Source organism: Miniopterus schreibersii (assembly GCF_964146895.1).
Source record: "Miniopterus schreibersii genome assembly, chromosome: 4".
In the NCBI taxonomy this organism is placed as follows: Eukaryota; Metazoa; Chordata; class Mammalia; order Chiroptera; family Miniopteridae; genus Miniopterus; species Miniopterus schreibersii.
In genome coordinates, this window is record NC_138105.1 from 71,971,161 (window position 1) to 71,985,197 (window position 14,037).

General features: G+C 41.9%; 1 protein-coding gene across 1 annotated transcript; it reads right to left on the reverse strand.

The window, feature by feature from the left end:
* Positions 1–584: 584 nt before the first annotated feature.
* On the reverse strand, positions 585–11,829 carry LOC308556053 (uncharacterized protein). Its single transcript, XM_081135061.1, has 4 exons — positions 11,646–11,829; positions 3,944–4,070; positions 3,682–3,742; positions 585–3,306 (listed from the first exon to the last, which is right to left on the reverse strand). The coding sequence occupies exons 1-4, from the start codon at positions 11,646–11,648 to the stop codon at positions 1,902–1,904; spliced, it is 1,596 nt and encodes a 531-aa protein (XP_080991187.1). The 5' UTR covers positions 11,649–11,829; the 3' UTR covers positions 585–1,901.
* Positions 11,830–14,037: the final 2,208 nt, after the last annotated feature.

Below are 14,037 nucleotides of genomic sequence, written 5' to 3' on the forward strand. Positions count from 1 at the left end.
AAACCAACTCTGTTGAAGAGATAGATTTGACCCTTGCGTTCTGTCTCCTTGCTGGCCAACTGTGCAATAAAAAACCTTTTCTTTTCTCAAAGGCCAGTGCCATAGTATTGGCTTCTTTGCAAATACTCACTTCTATGGTAAAGAAGTGAGCCCTTGCTCGGTAACATGACAAGAGTTTTAACTATAAAAGAATAAACCAAATGTGCCTGAGGAAAAATTACCTGAACTTAAATGCACATGATAAAATTGACCCATAAAGTATAATGATTGTGATAAAGACCTACTGAAACTTGAAGAAAACATATTCAGTCAGTAGGGTCCATGGAAGGAGCTAGGGCTTATGGATTTCTTGCACTGTATGTAACCGTGCAAACCTTACACTCAAAAACCTATAGCTCTATGGTTCTAACACCTTGTTCTTTTAACGTCCATAAATACTCCTGTCTTGGCACACAGGCCAGAATGTGCATGTGGCTTGCCATGTCTGCACGCACTGGGTTGCAACCTTTTCTTTTTCCTGAATGAATCCTTTTTGGTGACAAAACACCTAGCTGATACTATTTTTTTAGTTGATCATTATATAAAGAGATTTGCAAAATTTATTTGAAAATCCATAATTATAACGGGACATTTTTAACATACCTTCTCAGGAAATGAAAAGCTCAGTATTTGATAGCATACAACAGCTGAGAAAACAGTTCATAAAGTATTTTTATGAAACACCTATGGAAGAGTTCATTTGACAAAAAAAATACACATACAAGCAAACATAATTGAAAACATACTGACCCCCAATACTGAACAAATAAAATACATTATAAAAATTTTAACCTACCTGTATATAAGAAATACACTTCAATTCACCATGGATCTACCAGGCTTCAAAATGGTGAGAAAATATTAAATATTTAATTAAAAAGGAAAACTACTACCCATTAATCTTATGTGTTATTGTTGGGAAAAAATATATCTCTCAGAGTTATCACACCTGACTATTCATTTCTGAAAGTAATTAGTAGAAATCCATACTCCAATGATGCACTTTAAAAAATGTTTAAAAGCACAGTATATCTACAACTTTAATAAGAGCTCTTTCATGTTGAAAATTTTCTGGCACATTATGCATAGATTAATTTCTACCAAGCTTTCTCATGTTACTAACATTTCTATTTGTCTAACATGGGAGTTTTCATATGTAAAAATGTGGGTCAATTCAAGCATTTCCCATTGTTTACATTCAAGGGGTTTTATCCAGTGAGTCCTTTTGTACTTTTGATAGGAAATGGAATAATTGAAGCCTTTCCCACATTCTGCACTTTTATATAGTTTTTCTCCAGTGTGCCTTGTCATGCATTTTCTAAAGATTGTGATCAATGAAGGCTTTTCTATATTTCTTACATTCATGGACTTTCTCTCCAGCGTGAGTTCTTTCACATGTTTTGAGGGAACTGTGATCTCTGTAGGCTTTACCACATGGTGTACATTCAAAGGGTTTCTCTCCAGTGAGCTTTCTTTCATGTTTTCAAAGATAACCAAGACAACTGAATGCTTTACTACATTTTTTAATGCATATGATTTCTCTCCAGGTTATTCCTTTCATGGGTTTAAAACTTGTCAATATCTGAAGGCTTTTCCAAATTACTTATATTCACAGAGTTTTTCTCTAGACTGTCATTTTGTACCTCTCTGAAAGGTACTGCTATGTCTGTGGGCTTCCCCATGCTCTTTATATCCACAAGATTTCTCTCCAGTATGAGTTCTTTCACATGTTTTTAAGGAACTGTGACCTTTGTAGGTTTTACCTTCATTGCTAACATTCATAGGGTTTTTCACCAGTGTGAGTTCTTTCATGTATTCCAAGATCACTGGGATACCTGAATGCATCATCACACATCTTACATTCATAGTGTCTCTGCAGTGTGAGTTCCTTTATGTATTTGGAAATCCGTGTGAAAACTGAAAGCTACACCACATTGCTTACATTCATAGGGTTTCTCTCTAGTATGTGTTCTTTCATGTTTTTGAAGAGAACTGTGATCTCTGAAGGCTTTACTACATTGCTTACACTCATGGGGTTTCTCTCCAGTATGTGTTCTTTCATGTTTTTGAAGATAACTGTGATCTCTGAAAGCTTTACCACATTGCTTACATTCACAGGGTTTCTCTCCTGTGTGAGTTTTTTTGTGTATGTGTAATGAACTGTAAAATTTGAAGAATTTATTACATTGTTTACATTCATAAGGTTTCTCTCCAGTATGTGTTCTTTTATGCTTTTGAAGAGAAGTGGGATAAGTGAATGCTTTGCTACATATTTTACATTCATAAGGTTTCTCTCCAGTGTGAGTTCTTTCATGTATTTGAACATAACTGGAAGAACTGAAGGCTTTACTACATATTTTACATTCATAGGGTTTCTCTCCAGTGTGAGTTCTTCCATGTACTTGAACCTGACTGGAAGAACTAAAGGCTTTACCACATATTTTACATCTATAAGGTTTTTCTCCAGTATGTGTTCTTTTATGTTTTTGAAGAGAACTGGGATAAGTGAAGGCTTTGCTACATATTTTACATCCATAGGGTTTCTCTCCAGTATGAATTCTTTCATGAGTTTTTAAGGAACTGTGATCTCTGTAGGCTTTACCACATTGTTTACATTCATAGGGTTTCTCTCCAGTATGAATTCTTTCATGTATTTTCAAGGAACTGGGATCTCTGTGGGCTTTACCACATTGTTTACACTCATAGGGTTTCTCTCCAGTATGAGTTCTTCCATGTGCTTGAACATGAATAAAACAATGGAAGGTTTTACCACATATTTTACATACATAGGGTTTCTCTCCTGTATGAATCCTTTTGTGTTTCTGTAAGAAACTGTAAGATGTGTAGGCTTTACCACATAGTTTACACTCATAGGGTTTGTCTCCAGTGAGAGTTATTCCATGTAATTGAAGTGAACATGGACAAGTAAAGGCTTTCCTACTTTTCTTATGTTTATAGGCTTTCTCTACACTGTGACTTCTTTCATGTTTTTCAAAATACTGGAGATTACTGAAGGCTCTACCACACTCTTTACACTTATATGGCTTCTCTCCATATTTTTGAAATTTATATGCTTTGTGTCCAGTGTGACAGCTGATGTGTCTATTAAGGGATGAATGATGCATGAAGACTTTTCCACACACACTGCATTCACATGGTTTCACTCCAGTGGTTTTTTTGTTCAGATTGTGATTTGAAATAAGGCTGAAGTTTTCTTCACATTGACTACCCTCTTTACTTCCACAGACTTTCTTTACCATTTGACTTCTGTAAAAAAAAGAAGCATAGTATTAGTGATTTCTTTATTAATGATTTTATATTCATTATATTTATTATGATTTATAGGAAAAGTATAGGTATTCTTGTCTGAAATTAAATATACTGAGTGTTCTCTAAGAAGACTTCACCCTTGCTATTATCAAGCTGTGATATTCATATGTACAGTTTATTGTTAATACTGTTTCCAAGTGAATTATTTTGTAAACACTGAACATGTATGGTACATTTAAGAAAGTATTTTTGGTAAAAATTTTCTAAGAAGACATTTGAAGCAGGGTTTATTAGTTTTGTTTGCTTCTTTTAAAAATTTCATAACATACTACAATTCTAACACAAGACACTGCTTTCTATTGTGCAACTCACCGTAGTTTTCTCCCCTGGTTTTGATAGTAATTTTCAATGTCATTTTCTTCCCATCCTTTTCCTAAAACGCAGACCCAGAAAAATGAATCCAAGCATCATATTATAGAAAAAGAATTAACTTCTAGATTCATGATAAGCTGTGACCATGCCAAGTTAATTTACCAATGTCTTCCCTCTCCACATTACACATCTTAGAACAATGCTGATGAGCAAGAAACACATATTCTCTAATTGACAAATGAAGGAATGTTGTCATCCTTACCTATGGAGGCCAGGTTCCTGAAGGTTTCCCTCATCACATCTCTGTATAGTTTCTTCTGTGAAGGATCCAGTAAAGCCCACTCTTCAAGACTGAAGTTCACAGCCACATCCTCAAAGGCTACTGAGTCCTAAAACGTCCCAATATGTGTAGAGTAGGATGTGTGAGACTGATAGCACTGGACCTCCAGGCTCCATTTATAGGAAGGTTACATATGATTCTCTTGTCTTCAAACATTTATTCTTATGACTTGATCATCAGAAACTTACTCTTTGTCCACACTTCTTCATAAATTTAACATAATCATGAACACATGAAAATGACTTACATATTGTTACTGGGATCACATTACCCCCCCCCCCCCCATGGCAGGGTTGAGAGAATGTTTGGAAATGACGAAATGCTATTCAAATGAAACAAGCATTATCATTTTAAGACCATCAATTCCTTGTGAGAAAAATTCTTTCATCTTCTTTATTACTCACCATTTTCAGCACTCTATGAGGTAGAGGTTTAAATCTGAATGAAGTTTTAATAAATAGAACATAGTGAAGAACTGTAAGCTTTTCGTTCTATTCCCATCACCAAACATGAGAGTCCAGGAGGCCTGTGAAAATCACTTTCAACAAAGCCAGCTGACCATGTCATCCTAAAGTCCTCTGGGCCTTTACCAGTAATCAGGCGCAGCTGGCTGAATGTAAAAATGCTTGTAGAAAAGCAATGCTTGTAACTTGTGTAGTATTTATCAAGACCCAGTTATTTTCTCTCTCTGTTCAATTTAACAGGGCTAGAAAGTTATTTGGAACTTATAGCTCAGACACAAGGAAGAAGGTGTGAAAAGTTAGAGTACAAAATCCCAATACTCATGAGCTCAGGGCTTCTTCCAGCCAAATTTTTAGAACATATAGTGAGAGAATTGCCCATAGGAGTTCTATCCAGTAACCCTAACAGTGTACCCTGGGACTTGCTGTCCTGGAGGAAGAGGCTTAAAGCTGTATATTGTATGGGAGTTCATTTAAGTCCACATAATTTAATAACAAATTTGCCAAAGGTTATAGAACACATAAAGGAACAGTGCTTTCCTCTAAAAGAACACAAAATTTCCATTTTCCTAATTTTAGGAGAAAAAGTTTTCCCCACAAGTCATTCTAGAGGCTGCCCTGCCATGTTCTGGCACTAAACTTAGGAGCTGCCATACTCGATCTCATAAAGAAAAAGAAAAAGACGTCTGGTCAGTGTGGCTCCATGGTTATAGAGTCAGCCTGTGCACTGAAGAGTTGTGGGTTTTGTTCCTGGTCAAGGGCATGTACCTGGGTTGCAGCTTTGATCCCCGGCCCATGAGGGAGGCAACCAATCAATGTGTCTCTCTCACATTGATGTTTCTCTCTCTCTCCCTCCGTCCCCATTCCACTCTCTCTAAAAATCAATGGAAAAAATATCCTTGGGTGAGGATTAACAACAACAACAACAAAAACAAAACAAAAAAAGAAAAAGAAAAGAAAAAAATCAATATGATTGTGGAAAATCAATGCAAGAAAAAAATTTAAAAGTTGCATCTTTGAAAAGATAATAAAATTGGTAAACATCTAGACAAGATAATTAAGAAAAGGAAGACAGAAATTACTAATATTAGAAAGTAAAGGAGGGGGAAATAAGTAAACGATTTGATAAAATTGAACATCCATGTATGATAACAAATTAGTAATGGAGGGAAACTTCCACTTCTTGAGAAAGAACATGCGCAAACCTGTAGCTAAACTCATCCCACTTGTTCTTATGATATGAGTGTCTAGGTGAAACACCAGAAAGAGCCCACAACAATAAAGATAACTCCTGGAACTAATGAGAGTATAGTAAGGATTAAGGATACACAAGTCAATTGTTTTCCTATAGACCCACACAGATATACTGAACTGATCTTTCACAAAGGAAGAAAGGCAATTCAATGAAAAACTGAAGTCTTTTAAACAAATTGTGCTGGAAATAATGAATATCCACATACAAACACACATGCAATCACAAAAACAAATGGAGATACAGATATTACACCTTTCACAAAAATTAACTCAATACATCATAGCCCTGGCCAGTGTTGCTCAGTTGGTTGGAGCATTATCCCTTACATCTAACGGTTTGATTCCTGATCAGGACACATATTTAGGTTGCGGGTTTGGTCCCCAGGAGTGGCAACCAATTGCTCTTTCTCCCTCACATCGATGTTTCCCTCTCTCTCTCTCAAAATCAATGAACATGTCCTTGGGTAAGGATTAAAAAAGAACGAAAACCAAAAACACACACATTATAAATTTAAATGTAAAATGCAAAAGTAATAAACACCCACAAGATAACATATGAGAAATTCTAGATGCAAATAAAAGAACAAGGTATCATTATACCCTTATTATATGGCTGAAATTCAAAACACTCAGGACATCAAATACTGGTGGAGACGTGAAGCTTCAGGTAATTCTAATTCATTGCTGGTGGGAATGGAATTGTGCATGCCTACATTGGAGACAGAAATTTTCAATACCAAATGTACTCTTACTATGTATAGTAAGATCCAGCAATCACACTCCTTGGTATAGAACTAAATGAATTGAAACCCGATGTTCATACAAAAACCTGTACATGAATATTTGTAGGTACTTTATTCATAATTGGCAGGAGCTGGAGTTAAGCAAGATGTCCTTCAAGAGGCAAACAGACAATTGGTGGTAAATCCATGTGATGAAGTATTTTTCAGTGATAATAAAGAAATGGGGTATTAAGCCACGAAAACAGGAGGAACCTTAAAAGTACATTGCTAAGTGAAAGAAGCTAATCTGACAAGGCCACACATTGTATGATTCCGAGTATATGACAACCTGGAACAAAATTTATGAGCCAATAAAAATCTTTGGGTTTGAAGGATTTAGGGGTTGGAGGAAAAAAATGAATGAATAGGTGGAGCAACTCTCCACTCCATCCTGCACGTTTCTGTGTTGTCCTCCTGAAAGTCCGTGCCCGCCCCCCCCCCCCAGTGCTGTGCATTCAGTGAATCCCAAAGAACAGCCCAGAGAACCAAGGAATCTGGGAGAGGGGTGCCCTCCTCCAGACCATGGTTTCTTTTTCTTTTTTTATCCTAACTCGAGGACATGCTTCTATTGATTTGAGAGACAGAGAAAGGGGGAGAGGGAGAGGCAGAGAGAGCAAGTGAGCCAGCAAGATGGGTTGCCTCCCGTACACACCCCGACTGGAATCGAACCAGTAACCTAGGTCCTAGATATGTGTCCTGACCAGGAATCAAACCTGCAACCTTTCATTGTAAGGAACGACACTTCAATCAACTGAGTCACATGGTGAGGGCACCATGACTTCTTTCTAGGGACTGGAGTAACAAAGGTCATTCCTCCTGTGGGGGAGAGACTGTACCATGACATGACTGCTGGACTGCAGAGCTAGACCTGGACCAGAACCAGAACTAGACCTGGACCAGAAGGAAGATTGCTTCTCGCAAAGCCCTTCAGAGACTATCTGATCTTTTTTTTTTTAAATCCTCACCTGAGTTTTCCATTGCTTTTCAGACAGAGTGGACCAGACCAGGGATGGAGCCTGCAACCGAGAGGTATGTGCCCTTAACCGGAATCGAATCCGAGACCCTTCAGTCCACTGGCTGATGCTCTAACCACTGAGCAAAACCGGCTAGGGCGAGACTGTCTGATCTTAATCGATATTTTCCTCCTGACATAAACCAGTACCTCTCCTCTGTGTCCCATGGCATGCTGGTTACTTGAACAGGTCATGATCCTGACCCGGTCAAGCATGGAAGGCATTTTCCCGTACCACTAATCAGGCACGGGGGGGAGGGGGGGGGAATCAGGCCACTAACAGGATTAGAGACCTCCTCCATGACAATTGGTTGCTGTATAAAGTTTAAGGACCCTGTGCTTAAGTAGGGTTTGAACTAACCCCTTTGCTGTGCCAAACTGAAATGATGGTGTTGTCCACTATAACCCCGAGGGTCAGGATCTTTGTTGCAATAGATGCAGGGGTAGCAGAGTTACTTAGGGGTCCTGATGAGCCCTCTGGAATCTGGATACCTCCTGGTTGCTGTCCCTGTCTCTTTTAAGGAGTGACCATCTGATGGGCTTACCTCATTCATAGGGTAGAAACATCCTCATACCCCCACCTCAAATCTCCCCCTAATGTGTGGGCAAACCCAGCCTCAGTCTCACCTTCAATCTAAACACACAGCAGGGATATCAACCCAGGACCACTGTAAGGACAGCTCCATTGCCTTACTCTGCTCACAACTCAAAGTCCTCTGAATATAAAATCCAGGCCCAATGGAGTTAACCATGCAACAACATAGGGCAGCACAGTTCACAGGAGGGGCTCCCCAGCAAGCAGCAGCTCACAGAGCAGGAGCCTCCAGGTTCTTATCAGCCTGACAGACAAGAAGGGCAAGGGGAAAAGGGAGGGGTGAGGCTTAAGTTTTCACAAGTCAAACATCAAACATGTGGAGTCTGACCACTCATGACAGGAACAAACACAAGTATGGAAAATATGCATTCATACTGGCTTGGTTTTTTTGTGTTTTTTTAAATCATACTCTTTTATTCATTTATTTTTTAAAGATATCTTTATTGATTTCAGAGAGAGGAAGAGAGAGGGAGAGAGAGATAGAAACACCAATGATGAGAGAGCCATTGATCGGCTGCCTCCTGCATGCCCTTGACTGGGGATTGAGCCTGCAACCTGGGCATGTGCCCTGACCAGGAATCGAACTGCGATCGCCTGGATCCTAGGTTGACACTCAATTGTGGAGCCATGCCTGGCCAGGCCTGGCTTGGTTTTATATATTCATACTGGCTTTGTTTTATATAAAGACACTAACAGTATGAGCAAGACATAATTAAAACTGGTTACTGGAGTGTGGCTGGAGGAGCACAGGAATGGAGCAGGATATGCGGGCAGTGATCTTTTTCAGTTAGTTTCCTCTCTTAGGAATTTTTTAAACATTCCTATGTATTATTTATTTCAAGTAGGAAGAGAAATTTATATATACTATGTTTTCCTATGATTGATAATTATTTTAAATTAACTTTTGCTTTTAAAATGTGTTAAATTTTAACTTTTCTACATAGGAAACCACTCCAAGATTTAATCCTTCAAACACTAAATGATATAAATGTACAGAACATAAAATAAATTTACAAATCCCTTTCTAACTAACAGGAAAAAAAAGCATTATGATAGTTTTCTCTCTGCTATATTTCACACTGCAGATATTTTCAGGCATGAGTAACATATTAAAGCACATTAGGGGTTTGCAATTAAGCCCTGAAACTTACTAGAAATTTCAAATGTTTACATAAGAGGTGTTTTTCTCTTATGAATAAAAATAAAAATTTGAAAATTTCCCTCACATTCATTAAAACAGGAGTTCATTTTCCTTAGGAAGACTTTACCCTTTTCACTGTCAAAGTTCCATAGGGATCTGAGCACACAAAAAATGACCTAAAAATGGAAAAAGCACTGGAGAACTTCAAAATGTTCATCTGACATCTTCAGGTTCTCTGGCCTGAATGAAACCAACGTTCTATTTATTCTGTTTATTCCCACAGTTATCTTATTCACATGGCATCTCTCAACCAAGTTATATTTTAAAAGCTCAAATGCTAATGGAAACTAGAATCAAAGGGTTGCAATCAATACTCAATGGATAAAGAAATCCAAAGGAATTAAACACAGATACTGGAATCAAAACTGATAAGTAGTCTGCTTCTCTATGGTTAGGGAAAAAAACACCCCACATTCAGAAAGTTGAACATAATCGAAAACTTAAGGTCTAGGTACGCTTGCTTGAGAAAGAATCACTGGAGTGGGTCAGTCCCTAGGGCAGGAAGGGAGGGACACCTGAGCAGCCCTAGGAATGAACTGTGGGAGCTCCACACATCTTACCCTTTCCTGTGAGCACAGTATCTCCCTCCTCCAGGCTTCCATTCTCACAAGTGAGGAACCTCTAAGCCTGATTAAGCTTAACTTCTAACCCAAATGATCTCCCCAATTCATAAATGCTTTGTCCATGAGACAGAACCCCCGATTATTGTAGATTTCAATGTGCACAAATTTGAGTGCACCTACACTGCGGATGGAAAACTCAAACATAAGATCTAAAAATGTCTAGGCCCAAGAAACCACAACCAAAGGGGCATCATCCCTCCTCCCCCTCCTGTGCAGATGCATCCCCAGCTTTCCAGAATAGCTTCTCTCAGTATAAAGGCTCCTTCCCTGGTGGGTGTGAGCAGGTAAGACACCAGCACTGGGAGACTCCCCAGGAACTGGGCCTTCAAGTACTTCTCTTTGCAGGCTCAAGGGGGCCTTAGCTTGGGTCACTGACCACCGGCCTCTGCTCCAAACTGGAGTTGCTTTGGACCATTGTTCATATTGCAAAAGACACAAACTCAGTGTTTGAACAATCCAGCAAAATCACTTAAACCCATCATTTATAGAAAAAGGAAGAAAACTGTAAGAGTCTTTTACCAGTTCAACTAGGAAACTGCAAATATCTATTCTATTCAAAAAAGCATGTCATTTAACTATAGTTCTAGAAAAAGAAACCGGTTTGCAATTAATTAATCATACTTGAACATGTCTGCTCTGCAAGTTGAAACTCTGCAATGTGATTTGAAAACACCCCAAACTAAAAAACTGATCTCACTCATTCACTGCACAGGCTCAGGGGAAGAGTGAAAGAAGAATTCTATCCAAAATTAAAATGTAATCACAGAACATTTTATTTTTTCTAAAATTCACCTGTTTGTTTGTTTTTTGCCTGTTTGGAACTATTTTATAGTCTTCCAAGCTCTATTGATTAAATACATTTTACCCCTATTGAAAAACGGACACTGAAATAAGTTAGTAAATCTTTGCAAGGTGACAAACCCAGGGAGAAGCGGGCACACAGGACAAAACACCAAGGGAAGAGCCTCCGGGAGGGGTGCAAGGATTTCAAGCAGCAGAGGTCCAGGTAGTCATTCTAGCCTTTCCTCTCATGTAAAATAGCCAAGCAAAATATAAATCTCTAAAACACACACACACACACACACACACACACACACACACACACACACACACACACACGAGCCGTCCATGACTCTGTGGAAAAATAATAAACAAGACATTGGGTCTGTTTAAAATGAACCACGGAGGACGAACAGTTGATAAAGATGTTGTGGATCGCAGAGGGGAAGTTGGCTTCGGAATTCAAGGAGGGACGTGGAAATTCAGGGGTGTTGCCAGCCCCAGGAAGAGACAGGCTAGGGGCACCGAAAGGTTTGGAAAACTCGGGAGAAAACGGGCCCTCTGGGGAGAAAGGAGGGACTGGGGGTCTCACAGACGCACGAGCCCGGGAGACGGAGTCACCGCTGCCCCCTGACGACCCTCCCCCTGGTCACTGCGCCAATCTGGGGAGACGCGGGGCAGCAGGCGCAGAGCTGCCCCGAGGGGCTCCGGGGCGGGGCTGAAGTCGCCGCGCCTCACGGGACAGGACGCGGGGGTCGGCTGCCAGCCCCGCCCCTACCCTGCGAGCCGGGGGGGACCGCAGTGGACTCGGGTCCGCAGACTCCAGAGGGACCGCGAGAGGCCGTCCCGCCAGAGCCGATTCCAACCGGTTCCAACCAGCCTCTGGTGCCCATCTCTGCACCCCAGCGGCACTCACCATTTCTGTTTCTTGGGTGTCCCTGAGTCCTGCCTGCGGGACTCCCACAACCCGATTACAGCCCGATTACAGTGCGACAGACCGCGCAGCAGAGCAACCAGGGACCCCGAGGGAGCCGCGAGCGCGACCCCAGCGCCGCCGGAGCAGCGGCAAGTCCAGGACCTCTCTCAGCGTTGCCCCACCCACCTGCCCCGGCGGCGCCCCTAACTGGACGGTTCGCGAGGCCACGCCCCCTTGTTCCTGAGTGACAGCCGACGGCAGACGCGTGGCTCAGCGAAACAAGCCCCGGCTGGGACGCGGGGGCCTGACCTCTCCCCTTTCATTGCGCTTAAAGCTGGAGATTTTCGCGCCCGGACGACCTCCGTTGTTTCCGCCGAGCGGTTTGTGAATGCGGGGTCACCGACTTGCGCAGGGAATTCCTGACCGAGTTTCCAAGGGGTGCAAGCAAGAGCGGAGCGCGAGGGCAGCCCGGCCAGGCCCAGCCGAACAGGAGGGTCCTACGTCCAGTGGGGGTCAAGGGGTTGGCTTAGGTGTGAGGCCGCTCACGGAACTCCGACCCTTGTTTAGAAACTCACTTAAACGCGGCCGCGCCATTTGTAATAAGGAGCCTGGCCCCATTTCAGTCTTTGATCCTTGCCAGCCTTGAGCCTTGCACCCCATCCCTTCCCCATCCCCTCTCATTTGGTTCTTAAGAAAAGGAATCGGGTCGCTCAGTAGCTCAGCTGGTTAGAGCATCGTCTGGACCCGCCAAGGTTCATGGGGGGAGTGGGGGATCATGCTTTTCTCTCTCTCAAATCAATAAATAAGAAAAAGTTTTTGAATTAGGCAGTTAAACCGGGAAAGAAGGTAAAACCAGAGTAGCATGTTTGTCGTGTAAGTGACTGACATTAAGCTTTTGATTTATGAGACATCACTTCAAAGATAACCGTGTGGAATAAACATATTGCCAATTGTATGATGCAGCTATTCAATAAGCACCTAGGTTGTCCCCACCCATGAAGTTCCCCTTTTAGAAAACCCTGAGTAGCCTAGATAACTACCTCAGGAGTGATCCTGCTTTTCTTCCCCTGCTCTAGTCCCAACTCTTATGCTTTAAATTCACCAAGGGAGGACAAATCTGCAAAACCCTATCCCTCCTGCCCTTGGACTCCAATAAAGGCAGAGCTCCAGTCCATTCTCTCTCCCTCTCGCTCTCTTTCTCTTTCTCACCGTGACCTCTTTGTGGTTTCCTTGAGACAAGCCAGTGAGCCAGAACAAGGTGGAATAGGGAAACTGAGACATTGTTAAACAGCAGTTTGCAGCCACCTAGTAAATCTTATCTTCCCTAAACCAAGGATACTTGAGAGTAAATAGTTTGTGTTAGATGGGTCAGGTACAGAGACTCACCAAGGCAGGAAGCCCACATTCCTAGCAAGGGGCGAAACTGGGAAAACAAGAACCTTGTCCCCAGGGTAACTTATCCTCCCCCAGCATATTGCTGGTCATGCTGTTTAGATCCCTTGACGATAACATCTAGGCCTCAGTTGTATTTCTGCTCCAGGCCCAGGTAAACGGTGAAGCCACCAGACGAGTGTCACCGGCCAGGCTGCCTCAGGACCAGTTACATTGACTAATGACCCTGGCACTGACCAATCAGTGGAGACCAGGACCCTGAAAGAGCACACCAGAAAAGCTGATGAATATTCTATGACGACACTCCCCTGAGACCTCCCTTAAGATTCCCGCCTTCAGAAAAGAAATAAAAGCCTCAGGACAAAGGACCTGGTGGGCTAGTTCAAGAGCTAGTCCCCTGAACCTGACTCCAAGGCTTCCTTTTCTCTGACTTCCCAGAGAGCTAGGGCAGCCCAGCCTAGGCTCTCCTGGTGCTGCTTCTATACTAAGCCCTTTCTTGTTTTTCTGTCCCCAGTTTTAATAAATGTTCCCTCATAATCATCTGGACTCATGTTGTGAATTTTTTCCTGCACAAAGTCAAGAACTCATACACTACCCGCTGGCCCTAGGCAGACCCGGTAACACCCTGAGAGCTGTGTGGGTAATGAACCTTGTGTGTTCATAGTTTCCTGATGGTTGTAGCCATTATAAGGACCACAAGTTGCCAGTCCAGCTACAACTGTGGTCTGCATAACACATAGCAGGGCCAGGCCAGTGCCCCAGGCATTCCTAGCCTACGGCATCGCTATCAATAGGCTGGGACTTAAATGAAACAATGATAAAGCCTGTTATCAGGGAGAGCTGTTAAGGTACTGATGTGCAAAGGATGAGGGAAACAATCGTGAAAACAGTGGTTTTAGCCTGGCCGGGCGTGGCTCAGCGGTTGAGCGTCAGGCGATCTGATCTGGGTTCGATTCCGAGTCAGGGCACTTGCCCGGGTTGTGGGCTCGATCAATGACTC

What these genes read in the sequence shown, in the direction of transcription:
- LOC308556053 (XM_081135061.1), bottom strand. An exon ending in CAGGAACCTGGCCTCCATAG is followed by an intron (nt 3,743 to 3,943) that starts GTAAGGATGACA and finishes TCTGCGTTTTAG; the next exon opens with GAAAAGGATGGGAAGAAAAT. An exon ending in AACCAGGGGAGAAAACTACG is followed by an intron (nt 3,307 to 3,681) that starts GTGAGTTGCACA and finishes TTTTTTTTACAG; the next exon opens with AAGTCAAATGGTAAAGAAAG.